General features: G+C 36.2%; 1 protein-coding gene across 1 annotated transcript in view; it reads right to left on the bottom strand.

The window, feature by feature from the left end:
* HMCN1 (hemicentin 1) overlaps positions 1-23,845 on the bottom strand; it is a gene marked incomplete at its 5' end in the record, with an annotated part of 290,930 nt that overhangs the window by 114,635 nt on the left and 152,450 nt on the right. Inside the window, 10 exons of the mRNA XM_011999163.1 lie at positions 812-957; positions 1,781-1,894; positions 3,553-3,726; positions 6,144-6,335; positions 8,847-8,933; positions 9,490-9,603; positions 14,162-14,329; positions 17,569-17,850; positions 19,571-19,732; positions 20,479-20,601. Coding sequence (XP_011854553.1) covers positions 812-957; positions 1,781-1,894; positions 3,553-3,726; positions 6,144-6,335; positions 8,847-8,933; positions 9,490-9,603; positions 14,162-14,329; positions 17,569-17,850; positions 19,571-19,732; positions 20,479-20,601 — 1,562 coding nt within the window. The remainder of the gene's footprint in view (positions 1-811; positions 958-1,780; positions 1,895-3,552; positions 3,727-6,143; positions 6,336-8,846; positions 8,934-9,489; positions 9,604-14,161; positions 14,330-17,568; positions 17,851-19,570; positions 19,733-20,478; positions 20,602-23,845) is intronic.

The raw sequence follows: 23,845 nt of genomic DNA, 5'->3' as shown, positions 1-23,845 counted from the left end.
TCTGAACTTCTACAACTGGAATTTGACCATTTGGTTGATTATGTGTAAAACAGAACGAACAGCAGCTTAGCTGTTTCACATCTGTATTAAGTACGGTGTTAACAGCTGCTTAAAAATCTATTTTGGTCTAAGATCAACAGCACATATGTCTTTAAAACACGCATGAAAGAATATAAGTTGAATGAGAAATAAGGATGTGTGGTCTGAAAACCAGATTACAGAATTGAACGATCTTTTATTTAAAGTTTCTCTGTTCCCAGTTAACTGTACTGGGAACGTCATCATCTCTTTTAGTTTTTTTTCTTTATTTTGGAATATTTAAAAATATACCTTTTGTAAAAGAGTTAAAGATACTTAAAGAATATCTGAGTAACTTTAGTAAATTTAGTACCCATGTTATACCTGTCATTCTCACCTGGGATAGCACCATTTATGTGTTGGTTCTTTACCAAGTTTACTTATTCTGTAAAACTGCAAAATAACAACAGTAAAAAACAAAACAAAACAAAACAAAAACCTGGTTTCCCTAAATTCTCCAGTGTGAGGGTGGCCAGATTTTTATAGAAAACTGCTAATATATACAAAAATAATTGTGCAGACTTTCCAGTGATGGAATAATGCTAAAATTGTTGAACATCGTTCAGGTTGGTTGGGTTTTTTTTTTCAGTTTTAGATTCTAGGAGCATGGAATTTGCTAGTTTTAAGATCACAGTGATTCTCTAAGTCACCTGTGTCTATTTTATTATTTCTTTTCAATTGACTATTTTAGTCTTTAAGAAATCATTAGCAAATGAAAAAAGTTGTGACTGGCCTGTCCATCTTTGTACCAGCTGAGGGAGGCAGAAGGAATTGCATAAGCTTCACATTCCAAGGTCAGAGTGTTGTTTACTTTGATCTTCACTTCTTTAGGGGAAAGACCTGGCCCCCAAAGGTCCCCTTTATTGATTATGGGTGGGACTGCATAAAATAAATATTAAAGAGTTAGACATTGGTTATTTTCAATACATGGAATACCACAGAAATCACACTGAGGACTACTTATCAAGAAAACAAGGAAATAACAGAGGCATTCTATGCTGATCTTTCATTAAGTATCTAAGTTAACATGAAAGAGTGTTCAAATGCAAGATGGAATGGGAAATCTTTCTCCCTTTATCATTATAATACTGCCAATAAAGCTAATGTCCTTTACAGAACAGTTAGCCTCATTTGTTCCAGTTCCACAGACATAGTCTGAACATGATCCATAAAATGTATTTTATTGGTCATTAAGGGAACCAAGTCAAAGAACAAAAGATAATCAGAAAGATACTCTTCCTTTACAAACACAAAAGCAAAATCCTGAAATATGAGTCCTATTAATGGCAGTGTTAGCTTTGCCTTTTATTTATAGGTCAATGTACATTGGAATAGCTCAAAATCACTAATGATCTCATCTTGGGCTGTTGATTAGAACATATGCGTCTAACAACAGTTTTGTACATGAAAGTACTATACCTCAACCCAGAGGGTAATTCAGAAGGAAAAACAGAGAAACTTAAAGAAATGCCACTGACAAAGTCTCCAACAAGAGTAATGAGCAGATTTAGTGGGCTCTTCACATCTTTAAGCAATTGAGGCCATAGACACAATGCTTAATTCAACTTCCATCCTTAATAAAGTAAGCTGTACAAACAAGTCTTTAATGATGAGTATAAATAATTATGAACCCACAATGAAAAACAGGATTGAAAGAGAAAAATGGAGAAGCTATGAAACATAGTATTCTTTCAGAACTTACTGTACACTTTCACTTCATAGTGCTTTATCATTTCTCCAGCCTCATTCGTGGCTACACAAGAGTATCTTCCAGCATTGTCCTTCTGTGCATTGAGGATCTGCAGAGTTCTGCCTCCTGTAAAATCACAGAACATCAAAGAATCTCTAAAATCACAGTGACAGCAGAGTACACACAGGCTATCGGGGGTTTACGTCTTCTTGTTAACATATTTCTTCTTACATATGACAATTCTGTGATGGACATATGATATAAGATAAATTACAATAGTGATGGGGATTGCATGGTATCTGAGGACAGATGCTGAGTCCCCAGTGGTGCTCTGTGGTGATGACTCTCATGGTCATTTGCACCTGCCATGCCTTTGTACACCACTCCAGCTAAGGTCCTTCATAAGGTCTTTCATCCTCTTAATAAATAGGTTTCTGCCATAATCATCTTTTCCTCTGATCTACCTAGCCTACAGGAGAAATTAATTGTGCTGAAGCAAAGTTTTTATTTTGGTACTGTCCTCCTTAAACATTTTCAATCGTTCTCAATTGACCAATATATAAAGTAAAAACTCTTAATTCTTATTTCAGGCATTCAAAACATGACTCCAGCTTTTCTTGCTGATCTTATTTCCTGCCCCTCCGCCAACATACGTACACACAATATTTCTATCAAGTTTCGGGGAGTGGGTGAGAATTCTATTGCACAGGGCTAGGCCATTCTCACTTTGTACTTTTCCCACCCTGGTTACCCTGATGGATCTGAAACCTCTCCTAACTCATTTCCAGTCAACTAAATTCTAGAATTTTCTTTAAAGTCTCGTCAAGTTCTGACTAAGCAACAAAGCTTTTTCTGATCACTTCAGCCCACAGTGGCCATTTCTTCATTTGAAGTCAGTTTTCTTTTTTTTTTTTTTTTTTTTGAGACTGAGTTTTGCTCTGTCTCCCAGCCTGGAGTGCAGTGGTGCGATCTCGGCTTACTGCAACCTCCGCCTCCCGGGTTCAAGCGATTCTCCTGCCTCAAACTCCTGAGTAGCTGGGACTACAGGCATGTGCCACCATGCCTGGACAATTTTTTGTATTTTTTTTAGTAGGGATAGGATTTCACTGTGTTAGCCAGGATGGTCTCGATCTCCTGACCTTGTGATCCGCCCGCCTCGGCCTCCCAAAGTGCTGGGATTACAAGCGTGAGCCACCGCACCCAGCTTCTTCATTTGAATTCTTATAAAACTCACTCCCTATTTACCATACCCCCTGACTATTCAGAATCCATTATTTTTCACAGATTCATATTTTTAATCAACTCTTTGCACATATTACCTCTCCTCAACATAAGACTGTCAGTCTCTTAAAGCCAGCAATAATCCTTTTTCTTTCTATTTGCATTATCTATTTCCATGCGGTAAAGAGGAACAAACTCTCTCACTTTGAATTGAACTTTGAAGAAGAGTTAATATTTAATCACGAGTGAATTTCTACCCTTTTCAGCATTCACATTATAATATATTTTAGCAGTTAATTACATTGTGGCATTTATTTATTTGTCTTTTAACTTAGGTATTTTTCTGATCTTTTAAAAAGTAATTTTCAGTACTTTACAGCAGGGGTCCCAATCCCCAAGCCATGGACTGGTACCGGCCTGTGGCCTATTAGGAACCAGGCTGCACAGAACATAACATGACCAACAAAACAGAGGTGTTTTTATGAAAAGTAACTAATGATTCTGCTTTTCTAGAATAGTGGATGACGCAGATGCACCTTGGGCATCTGAAGCAAATGAATTACCTGGAAGAATACGAATATTTCGGTTAGACTCTAAAGGAGTGCCATCCTTAAACCAGGTGATGGTAGCTGGAGGATACGAATAAGCTTCACAGACCAAAGATGTGGGGCTGTTAAGGATGACAGTGACATCTTCAGGACTGCCATCACTACCTACACCAGCAATTATAGGAGATACTGAAAAAGATGAGAATTTGATTGAAGAAATATATGTAGAAATTTGTATATTTGTGCATTTCTAAATTTCCATTATATGTATTTGTATAATGTCATTCCCTAGCAGTTACAGAAAACAAATTATTATTATTATTATTATTATTATTATTATTATACACAAAAGAGAGTGACCCCTCAAAAAACTTATAGGGTAATGGAGGAGATGACACATAAAAAAGGAACCATAACACATAAAAGAACATAATGTATCAAGGACAATAATGGGAATGTTGGTGCAAGGTAAATGGAGGTTTTTTTTGGAAATGAGTTAGCATTCAGTCCAGTTTGAGGTATGTGGTGTGAAGAATCTCATTAGAGAAGGCCTCTTAAAGGAGGAAGAGGATTTAAAGTGAACCTTAAAGGATCAGTGAAAGCAGGTGAAAGCAGAGAGACTAGTAAGAGGGAACATATTGGGAGCATGGTAGTATTAAATTGTAAGCAATGAGGGGCAAGCAGGGTATATCAAGAGGATGAACTGAAGTGGATCAATATTGGAAGCAAGGATAGCTGAGACAGGTACTTTGTTTTATAAAAGATAATGAGGAACGGAACTAGAGCATTAAAGGAAGGTATAAAGTAGAAGGAGAAAGTAAAGAAAGACTTAGGGCATTACTGACAGGACTTGATTATGGAAACTGGGGGCTAAAGGAAACTGAAGTCAAATATAACTTCCGGTTTGCTTGCTTAGGAACTAAACTGCAGAGAAGTAACATAAAAATATAAAATGTAGAAAGATTTGATCATTTAGGAAGGGAAAATAGTTTGTTCAGTTCTGAATATCTTGTATTTTAAGTGCTTATGGGAATTTCAGGTGGAAATGCCCAACAAGTAACTCTATATAGGAATTCAAACATTGCAAGAAAGATCTGGGTTACAGGTATACATTTTTAAAAGTTTCTTGTGTATAAAAGATGATTAAACATCCGGGAATGAATTCTATTACTTGAAGAGAATACCTAGAGTAACACGAGTAGTGAAGTAAGGACAGAACACCAGGGAACCCAGTATTTAAGAGGTGACTCAAGCTTCCATAAAGGGCAGAGAAAGGGAGCAAACAAAGATATGCAAGGATAACTGGGAAAGAACATTGTGAAGGAAAAAGAGATCAAAATGTACAAAACATTAAAATTGGGACTGCAAGATATTTGCTGGACCTAGCAAAAGGGAAGTGCTTGCCAGAGTAGTGTCAGAAAAAGCCTGTTTTCAGTAGGACAGCAAGTATAGATATCTGGGCATGGTTAAAATATGAAGTGGTGGAGACAGTAGATGGTGAAGCTGCAAGTAAGGCAGACGGTGGAAAGATACAGGGTGGAGGGTGTAAGTGCAAGGATTAACTGTGAACAAGAAGGATAATTCATCCTCTGAGAAAAGAAAGGGTAAAGGCACTGAATTTTTGGCTGGGTAGATTGGAAGTTGCAAACACATGCACTTAAATAGCCTCTACTTTATGCAGTTGGTGGAGAAGGGCTTTGATTCAGATCTAGACCCCTCAGTCTTCAATGAATGAATGAATGAATGAATGAATGAATGAACATATATAAAATACCAGATACTGTATGTCAATTTATACACTTATACACTTATGACGTTTATAATTATCAATTTATACACTTATACACAATACAATATTGACACTTATACAGTATCTGGTATTTTGATTTAATTTTTCTTGCACATATATCTCTGCTACTTAATTAGACTATGCGCTTCTTGAGGGCTGTGTTCAATATGAGAAGTTTCTATCTATGGTAGTATCTTTGTACTCCTTAAGTGGTATTACCAATAACTATAAAAACAAACAACTATATAAATTTTCATAGTCACATATAGGTCAGTTGATTTTAGTAGAATTATTTGATACTAGGAATCTAATACAATAAATTTAAGTGGTACAAATTTCAAAAAGTGAGCACAAGATAAAAATCTATTTTAATGTCTTTCCTGAGACATAAGAACTGAATATATCAACATACAGTTATTTTATCACTCTTAGTCCACAAAGACTATAATATGGCCATTTCCAATAATGGCAAAGTCTCACAAAAAAAAGGATAGAATATCTCAGGTTGAGACCCAATCACTGTTTACCGGCTTCTCTTGGACCAACATATCTTTATCCTTTACTACTGATTAGTCTACCTTATTCAGAGTTGTGTCCCTAGCACAAAACACTGTGCCTAGAACATAGTAGGTACTCCATACATGACAAATGAATTTATAAATTAATTCAGGAAAAATAGTAAATGTACACAAGCACTGGTCCTCCTTCCACGAGGAAACTCTATGATGGAAACATTATTTGAACAGAGAAAGAAAAGAAAAATGTAGCCTACAGTCAAGTCAGATTCTTTAAGATATGAAGAAAAGCCCACGCCTACCAAATACATTAAGACTGAAGCTCCTGCTCTTGTCGCCAGCTGGACTGGAAGCCAAACATGTGTATCTTCCAGTGTGTGACACCTGGGCATTGGTAATTTGAAGAAAACGGCCACCAGACATAATGTGATGGGCTTCATCTTCTTGGAGGAGCTGCCCATCTTTGTGCCATGTAATTTCTGGCACTGGATTCCCTGTAAAAAGCCATCTCTGAGAGTCGGCTAATAGTGACATGTATACAATGCATAAACTTCGAAAGAGGAGGTTTTCACTCATTTGTCTTCCTACATATCCCACATGTAAAACACTGCAGTATCCATTCACTTAAAAATAACTATGCAAACTAACTTATTTTATAATAAGGTTGTACTGACTTTAAAAATATGCATAGATTATAAATCATTTTCAAATGTATGTTAGTGTTCATCTATAAGTGAAATGATTCTAAACGGACCTTCATGTTTAACTAAATAACTAAATTTATACTATTTTTTAGACTATTACAACTAAGCATTTTGATAGTACAGTTTTAAAATAATGCAGCATTCATTTTTATTAAAAGTATTATTCATGAACACCTTTGAAGTCATATAATTTTTTTTTTTTTTTTTGAGACAAAGTCTCTCTGTCACCCAGGCTGGAGTGCAGTGGTGCAATCTCGGCTCACAGCAAGCTCTGCCTCCTGGGTTCATGCCATTCTCCTGCCTCAGCCTCCTGAGTAGCTGGGACTATAGGCGCCCGCCACCACATCCAGCTAATTTTTTTGTATTTTTAGTAGAGACGGGGTTTCACCGTGTTAGCCAGGATAGTCTCGATCTCCTGACCTTGTGATCTGCTCGTCTTGGCCTCCCAAAGTGCTGAGATTACAGGCATGAGCCACTGCACCCAGCCTCATATAAAAATTTTTAAAAAGATTTTATATTTTTGATAAAAAGCTGTAAAAAAGCAAAACCTTTAATTCAACAAGCAGATATTTTGAGTCCACACCAGGATTCTATCACAGACAGATGGTAGAATATTGAACAGATCAGTAGACATATAAATATATTAATCATTCTTTGATATTTACAGCCTCTAGGAAGAGATCCTGTATTTTTGTTTTCAAATGAGATCTATGTTAAATATTAAGCTTTAAGTTATTCAAATACTCTTTGAAAATTTTAAAACCATAAAAGCAAGTCATGTTAGGAAAGAGGGCTAGGATGATATACTAGCTTGAAGACAGGATTTTATAAAATTTAGGCAATGGTTATCTATGCAACTGTTGTTAATTACTACATAATTTCTAGGAAAAAATTAACAGAGTAAGTAATATCACACTCTTTATATCTGCTTTTCTTAAAATGGAAACATTCCCCTCTCTGCTTATTTAAATTTATTGCTCACATAAGGCAGACAAACAATGAAATAAGAAACTCATTGAATCTTCCTTAAAACTCTGGCTTTCCATAAAATGTTATGGGCTACTTTCATTGTTACTTTAAAACTGCAAGGCCATCTACAATAAAAAGACAGCCTTGAAAATATGCTCTTAGAGATGTGTTTATTTTGATTATATGCAAGAAATCAATTTACTGGTAAAGATGGTGAAACTGGTATTAGAATTTTTATTTTTCCTAGTCTATATTCCCTTTGTAATATTCAAACATGCTAACAAAAAGTAACAATATTGTTCTTGGAAAATCCCCACTATGAAATAATGCCATTCTTTCACTAAAACTCCTACCCATTTCTTTGAAATGAAATTTAAGTAAACAGGAAAAGGAAAGGAAGGCACAAACACAGGGAAGGAAACAAAAATTTAAAAAGGTAGGGCAAGATAAACATACATATAAGTAGAAGCAGAATAATTTTTCAAAAAAGAATGATTTATTGAACTGAAAGACAAGACCAGTTCGTTCCTTTCTTCCTTCCTTTCTTTCTTCCTTCCCTTCCTCCCTCCCTTCCTTTCTTCCTCCCCGCCCCTCACTCTTTCTTTCTTCCTTTCTTGTTGGTATCTCCTTTTTGTCTCCACAGAATTTGAAAGGTTTCCTCCTACATTTCTGCCAGCTATACTGAACTAGAATTCAATTTCAAATGCCAATTATAGTAGCTGGACTTTTTCTCAACTGATTAATAATATATAGTGGGACTCAGTATCTATCCAAAGGAAAATAAATCATAACAAAAAGATACCTTCACTAGTATGTTTACCATAGCACTATTCACAATAGCAAAGATACGTATCTGTATACACACACACATATATATATATACACACACACCATGAAATGCTACCTATCCATAAAAAGAATGAAATCATATCTTTTGCAGCAATATGAATGGAACTGGAGGCCTTTATCTTAACTGGAGTAACTCAGAAACAAAAAGTCAAATACCATATATTCTAACTTACAAATGGGAGCTAAGTAATGTGTATAAATTACTTAGCACACAAAGAGTGAAATAATAGACCTTGGGGACTAGGAAGGGTACGGGGGTGGGAGAGGGGTTGAGAGATGAGAAATTACCTAATAGGTAAAATACACACTACTTGGGTAATGTTTACCATCACTGAGACTTCACCAGTATCCAATATATCCATGTAACAAAACTACACTTATACCCCCTAAATATATTTTAAAAATTTAATAAGATATATAGTGGAGACAATGACTATCAGTGAATGGGGGGAGCATCAAAAGTCTGAGAGCTGAGCCCCATACCTGTCACTTCACAAGTCAGCGTAACACTCTGTTTCTCTTTTACCTTCACATCTTCCAATGTATTTTCACCCAAAATATGAGGTGGTACTGAAAAAAAACAACAACAAAACAACAGCTCTTAACAGCAAGGTTGCTGTTTTATAGGTATTTATGTATGGTTTTATTAAGTCATAACCTTCAAAACAAATCCCCCAATCCACATTCATTATCTGACTGCTAGAATGTCATAATATTATTTTGATTAAGTCTACTTTTAAAGTTATATGTCACAAATCCAATTATAATGAATTTTATTGTGATGTAAATTATAAAGTCTGCATAAAAATATGTCAACAAATCACCAGGAATATTTATTTGACTTTTATTTCTTCTATTATAACTCTAATATGCATTCACATTGAACAAGTCATTCAGCCTCTCAGAATATTGTTGAGCAATTGTGAATTAAAACAGGCATTTTAATTCCTCCAAACAATTGCCTGATTGCCTCCAAACAATTCTAATATTGAATTCTTGCCAAGAGTCACAGTCCAGGGTCTAAATAACACAGGTATGAGATCAAGTGGTAAATAAATTTTAACTCTGCTTCCAGGATTTAAGGCAATTAAAGTTTTTTCCTAGATATTGCAAACTATATAAGTACCTAATACTGAAAGCCCAAAGATTTTTCTTTCTTCACCAGCTGCATTCTTTACAACACAAGTATATTGGCCAGCATCTTCCATTCTGGTCTGCATCAGCCGTAGCATCCTGCCTCCTGCAGAAGCAAACCATCTTTTTAAGATAACTTAAAAAGAAAAATGAAACTTTATAAGCCATCCAAGTGATGCTCAATTTAGGTAAAAATTTAATCAGTACGCTTTAGAGGCCCTTAAAGTGAATTTATTTCAAGCTTTTACAAAAATCACATTTTAAACCTGTATAAAACAAAATAACTCAGAAAAATCTTCTAGTTCAATAGATTAAAAAAAATATATAATGTTAGATGACAGCAAGCAAGACATGTTGTTTCACAGAGAAGGTGATGTTTGAATATGATCTTAAAAGGTAAGTATACTTTACACACGAGTTGAGAGATGCTGATATGGTTTGGCTCTGTGACCCCACCCAAGTGTCATCTCGAATTGTAATCCCCATAATCCCCACATGTCAAGGGAAGGACTTGGTGGGAGGTGACTGGATGACGGGAATGGTTTCCCCCATGCTGTTCTCATGATAGTGAGTGAGTTGCTATGAGATCTGATAGTTTCATAAGCATTTGACAGGTCTTCCCTTCACATACTCTCTCTTCTGCCGTCTTGTGAAGAAGGTGCCTGCTTCCCCTTCTGCCATGATTGTAAGTTTCCTGAGGACTCCCCAGCCATGCAGAATGTAAGTCAATTAAACCTCTCACCTTTATAAATTACTCAATCTCGAATATTTCTTTGTAGTAGTATGAAAACAGACTAATACGGATGCTAATGAAGAGACAGAGGTAGAAAGTCGGTGTGAGAAGTGGTACCAAAAGCAGAGCAGGTGGAGAAAATTGTAAGAGATGAGGCTTGATGGAGTATGGCCAGATTGTGTGGGCCTGTGAATGCTGTGCTAAGGAATTTAGATTTTATTGTGTTCACGAAAGACTATGGAGTGTATAAACAAACAGGGATCATGATCCGATTTGTGCTTAGAAAGACAACTGTGATCAGACAATTGGGAAAATAGTCTTAGTTTTCCATTGAACATATAATATGGGAATGTCAGAAAGATAACCAGACCAGACACCCAGATTTGGGTGACATCAATACATTACCATTACTTTTAATGGCAAAAACCACAATTACTTTTGCACCAACCTAATATAAGGAAGATAGGAGAATGAAGACTACCAGCTTTCAATTGAGCTTCATGGAATCCTACATTTATATAAAATGTTATGGGGTTACTTCACGCACTAGTGATACACTGCTTTTGTTTCTTTTTGTACTTTGAACATCTATGTAACATTTTGTTTGAAGAAATATTCATCTAAGAAATGCAAGTAGACTGAAAGTGAAATTCTGATATACTGGGGGTGTAATTTGGAGGGAAACTCTAAAGATAAAGGCAGAAGAGCCAACAAATAAGATGAAACAAAACCTGTGGAGAACTAAGAGACACTGAGAGAACAAAGTCCTGGGCACCATTTGAGGAGTAAGGTCCAACAAAAGAAGTAGTTCATTTATTGGATTGTGTAATAATTTTCTAGCTGGTACATTTTTGCTTAGCACCCTGAATTTGAACTAAAAACAGTGTAATGGTTAACATGAAATTTTCATGTAAATATTCACCTGGGTCTGGTTTCCCAGGAGTATTCAATCTGTTTTCTGTTTATGTAAACACAAGCTGACATTGAACTTTTTCTATAAGCAACTTTCCCATCCTCAACCTACTGAAAGGTGAACTTAGTAGTATCTTATTTAGACAAACAAAGCTAATTACCTGAATCTAGCCTTTTTTCCCCAATTGAATTTGTAAACAGAAATTATGTTTACTTAAGAAGTAAAAGTGCTTTAAAAACTTATGTCAATTAGGGAAGGATTCAAGCACTCACTGCCACTTCAGATTAGTGAGATCATAATATGATTCCAGTTGAGAATACTAAAGCAATACAACTTTTATGAATCACTGCTGGCTCTACAAACCTCAGCCTCATAAGTTTCATGATCTTCCTTTTCTCTTGGTTTTGTGGCCTTCTCACTTAATCCAGTGAAAACCAAAAATGGGTTCTGACAGTAAATTATATGGAGACGTTTCTTGTACCTATTAAATTTTTATAGCAGTTATCTGTTTCTGGCAGATAACTTCATAACCATGATAGGGTCTTCATCAAAGTACTGCTTTTAGAAAAGCTATACTTAAATTCTCAGGAGGACTAATATTAATGAAATAGGCATGTACAGGAGACTGAAGACCAAGCAAGTCATATGCCATTCATTTGATTCTCATTTATCTATTGCACAACGCAACATGTTCAGATTGTAAAACTGAATAACTCCTTTGGCAGCACCACAAGGTGAAATACTTATCATGTGTTCACTCAGGGATTTCCAGCTGCTAGTCAAGCACAACAAAGATAGATAAAACCAAAACACCACTTCTGTAAATTTGTAACAAACTAGAGCACATCACTTTAGCTTGCCTTTTTCACTTCCAGGAGCTCTGCTACACTTACTATATTTAATAAGAGTCCCTACTTTCTTAGCAATTGAACATTTTTTAAAAAGCCAGAAAGATAAATATAATTTCAAGCCAAGAAGATAATGCGTTTAGGCTTTGGTAACCACATATTAATACAATCTTTGCCATTAGTGTATATGTGTGTGTGTGTGTGTGTGTGTGTGTATTTTTTTTTTCTTTTCTTTTTTTTTTTTTTTTTTTTTGAGACAGAGTCTCGCTCTGTAGCCCAGGCTGGAGTGGAATGGCGTGGCTTTGGCTCACTGCAAGCTCCACCTCCCAGCATTAGTATGTATTTCTTAAGATCAACAGAGACAGAGTCCTGTCAAAGTAAAAACATCATAGTAAGGACATAGGAAAGTTTCCCAGGACAGACAGACCACAAACCTTTTACCAGGTTGTCTATGACAATAACAAGAAACAGGTATTGGATGCTTCCATAGAAGCAAGTGCTGTGTTAACTGTTTTAGAGATCTCATTTCACCCTTACAAAAACCCTGAAGCAAATACTATTATCATCACTTTACAAGTGATCAAACTGAAGTTAGCAAAGTTAAGTAACTAGTCTGAGGTCATAAATATAGTGAGTATTACAGACAATAAATGTGGTTAATAGCAATATACATTCTTCGTCAAGCTCCTATCAGTTATAAACCAAGATCGGGAAGGAACAAGTGGAACTTAGGTTTTTTAGACTTAATTCCAGCACTAGGAAAGAATCTTTTCTGAATATGCCTTCAGTAGTGGTAAATTTTGAGCACATTTAGGTGAAGGGAGCTTACTGCCATGTAAAGTAGCTCATCTTGACTTTAAGCAAGCTAAGTATCTGTTAAGTTGTTTATATTCAGATACAAATCTGTCCCTAGAATCTTCCATATACTGACATTACTTTTAACTTCTGGAACTAGAAAAAAACAACATAATCCTTTCTACGCCATGGCTCATCAAATATTTAAATTTACTTTGGATTATATACCAAATACACCACAAAATTTATTTCTCCAGGTTAAATACAGATATATTAATCATTATGTGATAATTTCCCATCATATTTTTCTCTGAAAATACTGTCATTAAGCCTTTCTTCTTGTCTTTCTAATAAGTTCTGCTAAGTTTATAGTGCAAATTATCTCCTGCTTTTCTTATTGGAGAAAATATAGTTTATTGATGTGGCAAAATATTGCATTTGTTGTCGGGATAATCACATTGTATTTTAAAGCATACTGAGAAACTAACACAATTCAGACATCTTTTCATATTAAGAGTGCTGAAGCTATACTTCATCATAATCTCATCACTGGTTTGACTGTAAGTGCAAAGAGATAATAAACTAGCATAATTAGTAATTATATAGAGGGTCATCACGAGCCTTACTTAACCTCCATCTTGTTAGGTTTAACCCAAAAGCTCCAGCATGAAGTGTGTTTGAATTTGGAAGCCTTCAATCACACATTAGGTATTTTTCTAAGTATCTAAGCTTTTTATTAACCAAACACTTGGCAAGATTATCTTAGTCTGTATCCAAGTCATTACTAAAATGGGCCAAGTGCAGATTTATGCGGCTTGCCTTAAAAATCTCTCTCTACGCTTATATTGATCCACAAATGACAAGCTATTTGGATTTTCCCACAAAATTATATGAGGAATATGATCAATATCTCTTGACAATAAAGTCTTAGCTCATAGGAAACTATCCCATTTTAGAAATGTAAACTGAGATTAGTCATGAATACGTTGAAATATTAATATTTGGATATAGAGGTATTTTATATTCTAGGATTCACTGTAGACTTTGGATTCAATTTCAGCACTTCCTGTAATTCTTTTCAAGTTGGTTGATGCTCATTGTAGCATGAATGCTTTGACATCCCATGACTGAAGTAATCACCAAGTGCCAAGATTTGTTTTTAAAAGGGGTCTAGAGATATTTGGAGATTTCCCATTTTCATATAGCTTCTTATGTCCTTTCAAATATTTTTTTCTTAATATGATTAGTGAGTATTATAGTAAGCAGCTAGGTCAAAAAAAATAAAACAATAAAAACACTGAGAAACTTGAAATTAAGGAGAAATTGTAGCCTCATGAAGCTTACAAGATTATAAGGCTACCAGAATTTCTAATACCTGAGAGAATCCTCACAGAATTGCTAAGGCTGATAGGCCATCCATCTTTAAGCCAGGTTATGGAAGGCAGGGGAATTCCAGAAGCTTCACAAGTCAAGGATACTGAGTTCTTTTCTACCACACTGATATTTTCAGGTGACCTGTGGTTTCCTATGATGCTTGGAGGAGCTGTAAGACAAAATAAAACAAATGGGGAATGGAAATATTAGTTGCCTGCTATACATTTGATATACCTGATGTTGTATATCAAACATCAAATCCTAAACAGTGTATGGTTAATAAGACTTCCATTTTCTGATTAACAGTAAGCAAAATAAGCAATCACAACAACCAGTTCTGTGTGTGTGTGTGTGTGTGTGAGAGAGAGAGAGAGAGAGAAGGTCCTATGGTCACAGCTCTAGAAAATCATTATCCGTGTGTGTGTGTGTGTGTGTGAGAGAGAGAGAGAGAGAGAGATTCCTGGAAGTAAAAATGTCACTTCTTCCTCAATCTTAGCAGTAAATTATTTTCATATTGTTATTCCAATAGTGGTGAGTGATTTTGTATGAGTCACTCACCTCCCCTTTTTTTTAAATTGCAATTTAAACTTCCATTTTAGACTAAGGGGATACATGTGCAGGTTTGTTACATGGGTATATTCTGTGACGCTGAGGCTTGGGGTATGATTGATCCTGTCACCTAGGTGGTAAGCATAGAACCCAAGAGTTAGTTTTTGAACCCCTGCCTCCTTTCCTCCTTCCCCTTCAATAGTCCCCTGTGTCTACTGTTGCCATGTTTATGTCTTTGGGTACTCAATATTTAGTTCCCACTTATAAGTGAGAATATGGGGCATCTGATTTTCCGTTCCTGCATGAATTCACTGATGATTACAGCCTCCAGCTACATTCATGTTGCTGCAAAGGACATGAGTTTTGGCTGTGTAGTATTCCATGTTGCATATGTACCATATTTTCTTTATCCAATCCACCATTTATTAATCAGCACCTAGGCTGATTGTATGTCTTTGCTACTGTGGATATGAATCACTCATCTTTTCTTGCAAATTTGTGATACGGATTTATAACCTACATATAGAGATTTCCTAAAAAATCAATCATCTAATCCTAAAAATTAAGAGTAATCCAACAAAAAAGTACTTAAGATTAATTCATCTTCCCTTTTGTGTTGTGATTCCTATAGCTTTGGCACACACATTGGCTGCAAACTACAGGATATTAACACTGAACTTCATGTGTGTCTTAACTGAGGGCAAGTTACAAGATCTGTGCCCATTAAATTTACCATTGTTTCTATAGCTATAAAAATTATAGTTCAAAATGTACACATCTGAGTCATTGTCCCTATGTATGTGTATGTTTGGTCTATTCTTTTTTTTATTATTATACTTTAAGTTCTAGGGTACATGTGAACAACGTGCAGGTTTGTTACATATGTATACATGTGCCATGTCGGTGTGCTGCACCCATCAACTCGTCAGCACCCATCAACTTGTCATTTACATCAGGTATAACTCCCAATGCCATCCTTCTCCCCTCCCCCCTCCCCACAATAGGCCCCGGTGTGTGATGTTCCCCTTCCTGTGCCCAAGTGATCTCATTGTTCAATTCCCACCTATGGGTGAGAACATGCAGTGTTTGGTTTTCTGTTCTTGTGATAGTTCGCTCAGAATGACGGTTTCCAGTTGCATCCATGTCCCTACAAAGGACACGAACTCATCCTTTTTTATGGCTGCATAGTATTCCATGGTGTATATGTGCCACATTTTCTTAATCCAGTCTGTCACTGATGGAAATCTGGGTTGATTCTAAGTCTTCATTATTGTGAATAGTGCTGCAATAAACATACGTGTGCATGTGTCTTTATAGCAGCATGATTTATAATCCTTTGGGTATATACCCAGTAATAGGATGGCTGGGTCATATGGTATTTCTAGTTCTAGATCCTTGAGGAATTGCCATACTGTTTTCCACAATGGTTGAATTAGTTTACAATCCCACCATAGATTCAATGTCATCCCCATCAAGCTACCAACAACTTTCTTCACAGAATTGGAAAAAACTGCTTTAAAGTTCACATGGAACCAAAAAAGAGCCTGCATTGCCAAGACAATCCTAAGCCAAAAGAACAAAGCTGGAGACATCACGCTACCTGACTTCAAACTATACTACAAGGCTACAGTAACCAAAACAGCATGGTACTGGTACCAAAACAGAGATATAGGCCAATGGAACAGAAAAGAGTCCTCAGAAATAATACCACACATCTACAGCCATCTGATCTTTGACAAACCTGACAAAAACAAGAAATGAAGACAGAATTCCCTATTTAATAAATGGTGCTGGGAAAATTGGCTAGCCATAAGTAGAAAGCTGAAACTGGATCCTTTCCTTACTCCTTATATGAAAATTAATTCAAGATGGATTAGAGACTTAAATGTTAGACCTAATACCATAAAAACCCGAGAAGAAAACCTAGGTAATACCATTCAGGACATAGGCATGGGCAAGGACTTCATGTCTAAAACATGAAAAGCAATGGCAACAAAAGCCAAAATTGACAAATGGGATCTAATTAAACTAAAGAGCTTCTGCACAGCAAAAGAAACTACCATCAGAGTGAACAGGCAACCTACAGAATGGGAGAAAATTTTTGCAAGCTACTCGTCTGACAAAGGGCTAACATCCAGAACCTACAAAGAACTCAAACAAATTTACAAGAAAAAAACCAACAACCCCATCAAAAAGTCGGCAAAGCATTTGAACAGACATTTCTCAAAAGAAGACATTCATACAGCCAACAGACACATGAAAAAATGCTCATCATCACTGGCCATCAGAGAAATGCAAATCAAAACCACAATGAGATACCATCTCACACCAGTTAGAATGGCAATCATTAAAACGTCAGGAAACAACAGGTGCTGGAAAGGATGTGGAGGAATAGGAACACTTTTACAATGTTTGCTCTATTCTTATTGACATTTATGACTCATTAGAGTTGGAATATTAAAGCTGACTTCAGTATAACTCATGTCCAACTGATGATGAATCAGTAAATTCTAAGGCACTTACCTTTATACAAGCCCAGTTAAGTCAGCTAATTTGGAAAACATAAAATAGAGATTTTACTTGGGACAGCATCAGACCAAAAGCATTTGAAGACAACAATTTTCTACTTTACTGTGTGCTTTCCTTAAAGAATATCTAATATGTGCTTATTTCAGCAAGGTAAATAACGTGAGGTCAAGCATAGAAGGATAAATGAGACTGACCTGGGGAAAAGGTATATATGTTTAAAATGATGGATTATAAATAAATGACTTTCAAAACTTGGGGCCTATATCTCCCATCCAGGATGCTAGATCGTATTAGCCAGTAAATGAACATATTGAGCTTCTTTCTACTTACCATGGACACTTAAGTCATATTTTTTGTCAGTCATTCCTGCTACATTCACAGCAACACACACATAACGGCCTGTGTCAGATACATGAATGTTCTTCAGCTGAAGGATGTGACCTTCATCCAGTATTTCCACTCCCTTTGCCTTGATCAAGGGGCGGCCATCTTTCATCCAACTCACTGTTGGTGGAGGAATACCCTGCACCTCACACTCCAAGGAGATACTCTTCCCTCGGGTCACAATAATTTCAGTAGGGTGACTGCCACTGTTGGTTATGGTCGGTCTAACTGAGGGTTGCAAGAAGATAAAAAGAAACAAAATAGGAAATGTTTATTTCAAGTCTTACATAGGAATTTTCATCAGCCAAACTTAAATATATTTTTATGTTAAAATATAAACAATTAAAGAAAAGACCCAGGACTAACAGACGTGATGTTATGCTGAGAGGTGGAATTCTTCTCCAATGTTTTAAGTGGGTTCATACCTAAAATGAAGCTATTGACACTGTTCACTAACTTCCCACTTTTGAGAAGCTATACAAATATTTGAACTTATCACTTATAGCCCTGCTTTACGTAAGTCTTCCTAGTACTCATTTAAAATAGATACAGTAGCCTAGCTTACAACCCAATGTCTGCTATTAACTCCTTTCTTCCTTCTCCCTTTTACAGTATGAGTTGGAAAAGCTGAGATGGTTTCTCAGTCTTGTTGGGAAATTGGGGTAACCACATGAATGAATTTAGGCCTATAAAAGCTAAACAGAGGTCTGCTGGGGATTTTGGAGAAAATTTTGCTCTCCTAACAAAAGGGAAGATACCAGCCCTTTCCCTTCCTCCTGCCTTCCACGTGGAATTGATACCACAATAACAGCTACCATCTTGAGACCATGAAGGAGGGACCAGTAGAATGCCAGAGCTCCTATGCTGACACAATTAAGCCGCTGACCAACTCCAGTGATTAATGCTAACCTGTGCCTTCTTATTATGTGAGAACATAAACCTTTACTTGGTTAAGCCACTTATAGCCATTTATTCTGTTGTTTGAAGCTGAATTCACGTGTCATTGATGCTAGGAACAAAAATTAGATCAATTCTAATACATATATGTGTGGAAAGAAAAGTAGGCCCGTGTCAGTAATCCGATGTTCTAGTGCCGGTCCTACCACACACAAGCCACATGACCTTGTTGAACCAACAAAACCTCTCGGAGCTTAAATTTCCACGTACACAAAATGGAGGCGACAGTTTTGTCTTACATAACAGCTCATGTGAATATTAAATGAGTATACAACTATCTTAAGCACTCTAAGATCTTATACAAGTAAAATAATCTGGCCGGGCGCGGTGGCTCAAGCCTGTAATCCCAGCACTTTGGGAGGCCGAGACGGGTGGATCACGAGGTCAGGAGATCGAGACCATCCTGGCTAATACGGTGAAACCCCGTCTCTACTAAAAAATACAAAAAACTAGCCGGGCGAGGTGGCGGGCGCCTGTAGTCCCAGCTACTCGGGAGGCTGAGGCAGGAGAATGGCGGGAACCCGGGAGGCGGAGCTTGCAGTGAGCTGAGATTCGGCCACTGTACTCCAGCCTGGGCGACAGAGCAAGACTCTGTCTCAAAAAAAAAAAAAAAAAAAAAAAAAAAAAAAAAAAAAAAACCAAGTAAAATAATCTTTAAAATAAAATGTTTTTACATATTGTAAATATCCCCTATGGTAAAATGCTCTCCCTTCCCCCTCCATGTGTCCACTATCTGCCCCCAACAAATTACAGCCACACTTATGTCTGTCATTGGTGACCTAATGCAGAGTGGACAGCTGTAATGCCGAATAACAGCCAGAAGGAAGTAATTGCTCTCCAGTTATGTCAGCACAATTTAAATGTGTGTGTCACATGATAGTTACAACCGTACCATTTTGAATGAATATTAAAGATATTTTATAAAGTAAATGAGAAGGATGAAAAGATTTAAAAGAAAATTGTGCCAAAGCCTGGCTAATCAACAACTTACTGTAAACCTGCAGACTGTATTCTTTCTTTGCAGTTCCAGCAACATTCGATGCCACACATGAATAGAGTGCCGCATCAGACTTTTCAGCAATTGAAATTTGTAATTGCCTGCCCCCAGATAAAATTCTAACTCGCCCCATGGAATCAGTCAGCACTGGAGAGCCTGCAAAGAAGTCCAAATGGCAGAATATGAGGCAGAAATGTAAAGCATTTTGTATACATTACTAAATATGATACTTGTTTACTTAGTTCAAGTATATAAAAGGCAAATGACACTGTAAAATAATCCTGCCCTAGTATGTAAAATGAAGGAGCACTAATATTTAAATGAACTAAAAATTTAAATGATCTTTCTGCTACTTAGTGGGCTTAAGGAACTGTTGATAAATAAATTGAAAATCTGGTCAAACACAGAATTCATTCTTAATGTACATTGAAAACTGTCACAGAGAAAAAATGTTACTTTTTAATAATATCAACTTTTATTTTATATTCAGGAGGTACAGGTGCAGGTTTATTACATGGATGTATTGTGTGATGCTGAGGTTTGGGGTATGACTGAACCAATCACCCAGGAAGTTTAAAACTTATTTTAAAGAAGAAAATGTAGTTCCTGAATGGTGCATTCTCAATGTTTATAGCTGCCCTATAATACATTTGATTCAAAAATAATCAATTAATGCAGAATTTTTTTTTTCTAGGGAGGAGTTAACAGTCTTAAAAAAATTTCAGCTGGGTAGTGTAGAAGGATCACATGTTGCACATTTAATATAAAGCAATTTTGCTGTCTAGCATTTAGTATGCAAACCCCAGGAAAATTTGTTTATAATCTAACACATTTGTCAAACAAAGTCAATATCCATCTTCTACTTTCATTTAATTTTATAAATTTCAAGGATGAAAACTGACCTTTCTTCTTCCAAATGAGATTTGGGGGTGGAATACCACTTGATTCACACAACAGACTAATGAGATTCCCTTCAATGACTGTAAGTTGAGTAAGTTCATCAGAACCACCAATATTTGGGGGGACTGGAAAAAAATAAAAATATTATTTTTCCACTCATTTCATATAGAATTTTCCTAACAGTTTACATGTAAGATAAAAGGCTTCTACTCAAATGACATAATGAAGAAATTGGCATATGAGGTTGACATCAACATCAAATTAAAAGTCACCTGTAAGATGTAGCATAAATAGCTAATAACAGACTTCCCATGTACACAGATAGAAATTTATCAAAATATTCAGAATGGCATAAAGAGAAGCTACTTTATCACAACTTACAAAATATGTTAGCTCATATATTTAGCTATTATAAAATGTATATTTGATGCAAGATATTTAGACACCTTGCATCAAAAAGCTAAAGTACCCACCAAGTTTAAACTTAGCCCAGTCACTGTTGCCTAGCTAGTTTTGATATCTCAAATAGTGAGCAGAACTGGAAACATAAGGCATATAACATATACTAAAGAACAGAGGCAAGGGGTTTTGTCTAAAGAAAGGACATATTACCTATTTCAGATTGCACAGTCTGCTTCCTTACTGGCCTACAGCCTCACCCTGGAACCTTCAAAGTGAATACTGACTACCCATGATTTTCTCAAAGGCGCTGGAATCTGCAGTTGCTGACTACCCATGATTTTCTCAAAGGCGCTGGAATCTGCAGTTGCTGGCTGAACTCTCCTTGAGGACACTTCTTTGGCTGCAGGACTGTCAGCTGGTAGATGGCTTGTTCTTCCAAACTCCTGAGAGTTGAGGAGTGGGAGAATCCTCTTGCACCCCTAGTGCAGCTTCTGGTCATTGTTCAACCATCCCATGTAAAAGCCTCTATTCCTTTGAGGCTCATATAACCAATTTATTTTTCTCTCTCTCTCTCTCTCTCTTTTTTTTTAAATCCCATCTGTAAACCCGTCATTCTTCCTTTATTCACTGAACAGTCTGATATGTGTTCTTATACTTTTCATACTAAGTCCTACCATCACTCCGTATGAACCCATCATCCACATGTATAACCAGTCTAAATACTCTGTCTACTCAGTTATTGATATACCCGTCCCATTTTCCATCAGAAGCCATACCATGGCTCTTCCCATCATCTAGAACATTCCTCCTGTAAGTTTATAAATTTAGGCCTCTTTCTGACAACTTCTCTGTTCTTTTTGCTCTCAATTATTCCCAATTCTCAAGTCAATTCCCATTGACTTAATTGAATCTCAAGTGTTTTCACTTCTCAGAAGTCCCCCTATCCAGCTGCCTATTCTTCTGTTTACTGACTTCTCTACTCAGCATAGATTTCATAATCAATAATTTCAACTGTTCCTTTGTCAATATTCTCAACTGCCTTGTACCTTTGCCCTTCTTATTTGTCAATACCTTTACTCTGGATGAATCCTACAGTTTACTCTGTCACTGATACCACAAACTGAAAGTTCCAAAAGAAAATGACACAATTGCATAGATTGTCACTACTATAAATTTATGATCTCCATTCTAAACTCTACCCTTCTCTACCCCCAGGGCTTCTCATTAATACAAATACTTGAAAATCTATATCTATATCTCTCTGAGGTCTAGACTTTTATATCCAACTAACTACTTAACATCTCAAGTTGGATGCCTTAGAAGCATTGTCAAATTTGACTTGTCCAAAACTGAACTGAGCCCTCTTTGTTCCTTCTCTGAGAAAAGGACACTATTATCCTCACGGCCCAGTCGGTTAAGCCACACAGACATCCATCCTTTACTCTTCTTGTTTCCAAACTTCATCTAATCAACTGAACCATGTTGATTCAATTTATTAAATATGTCTGCTTTCTTCTAAAATACAGACCTGAGCATCCGGTCCTTTTTAAAATCTCTTCAGTTTATTCTATCACCTTTAGAATCAAATCTATATGTTTTAAATTGATTTAAGAGGCCTTCTTCAATATGCCTATTTTTACCTTTTTACCTAATATCTCCTCTCTCTCTCCTCGCATCACACTAGGCTCCATAGTGAAGAATATTAAGCTCATTGAATACAGACAGTATTCTCCAGGGCTTTGCATTGCTTTTACCCTCTTCACAGAGTTAATGCCTGAGCATCCTTAAGGGCTCAGTTAAACATTTCTCATATGCTTTTCTACATAACCACCTATGATAGCTCTTAGGAGGTTTAATTTTAATTTTGACTATTTAAAGAAATTTCTCCACCAGCCAACTATAAGTTCTGTGAGAACAACATCATTGTCTTTCTCACTAATTGCTCTATGTCCACACATGGCATAGCGCCTAGAAGATGGAAGCATACTGTAAGTATTTTTTTTAGTGAATCTATCTTTGATGTCTCAACTTTCTCCCTTATCATTCATTCTTATACCTACTGCATCCTGCTTTCCACTATTACATTGCTTTTCTTTAAGAGGTACTGGTCTGCATATTTGTAAAGTATGTTTTTTAGTTTAATTTGACTTCTCTGCAATATGTAATATTACTCATTCACTCATCCATTCATCCATATCAAACTTACTTGTGTTCTTCTGAGAACAACATTGTCAATAGTTTCCATGATACATTTTTTACTGGGTTTTCCTCCGACCTCTCAGGCTCTTCCTTCTCAGTTTCTTATGTAGAGTTTCTTTTACTAGCTCTCTTCTTATATGGTACACCTGAGAGCCATCCTATCTAGTACTCTTCTGTATACCTTCTTTTTACCTTCTCCAAGTGATTTCATCTGCTACCTATATAGTTATGTCTGCAACCTTATGTTTTTTACTCTTATCTCCCCTAAATGATAGACTTGTATTTCTGGCTGCAGGGCGGACAGCTTCACATAGTCCACAGGTACCTCAAATATCACATATGAAAAAGGAATTCTTCACCTCAGTTTCTAATTGATCATCACTCCTAATTTTTCTTTTTTCTTTTTTGTCATCTTGATAACACTTAGTCTAGTGTCTTGTCCATATTTGGAACTAGATAAAAATATTAAATTATTAAATAAATGAACTAGATATAAATAATAAATATTTTTCCCATTTGAAGGAAATGAGGATGGAAGGGAAGGGAAAATGGAGAGGGAAAATGGGTAAAAAGAGGCAGGAACAGAAGTTAACGACATATAAGTGGTATATAATGAAATAAATTTACCATATAGTAACTTCTACTATTTAATAGTAAATTTTACAGGGTGTATAATAGCGTTTCTCATAACCTGCCTGGAGGGTTTTTTAACAATGATAGTCATTTATTAATAAGTCATTTTCTACATCAGTGCATGCTTTCAAAATT

This window comes from Mandrillus leucophaeus, unplaced genomic scaffold (genome assembly GCF_000951045.1).
Source record: "Mandrillus leucophaeus isolate KB7577 unplaced genomic scaffold, Mleu.le_1.0 Scaffold584, whole genome shotgun sequence".
Taxonomy (NCBI): Eukaryota; Metazoa; Chordata; class Mammalia; order Primates; family Cercopithecidae; genus Mandrillus; species Mandrillus leucophaeus.
This window is presented reverse-complemented; position numbering and strand designations above follow the sequence as displayed.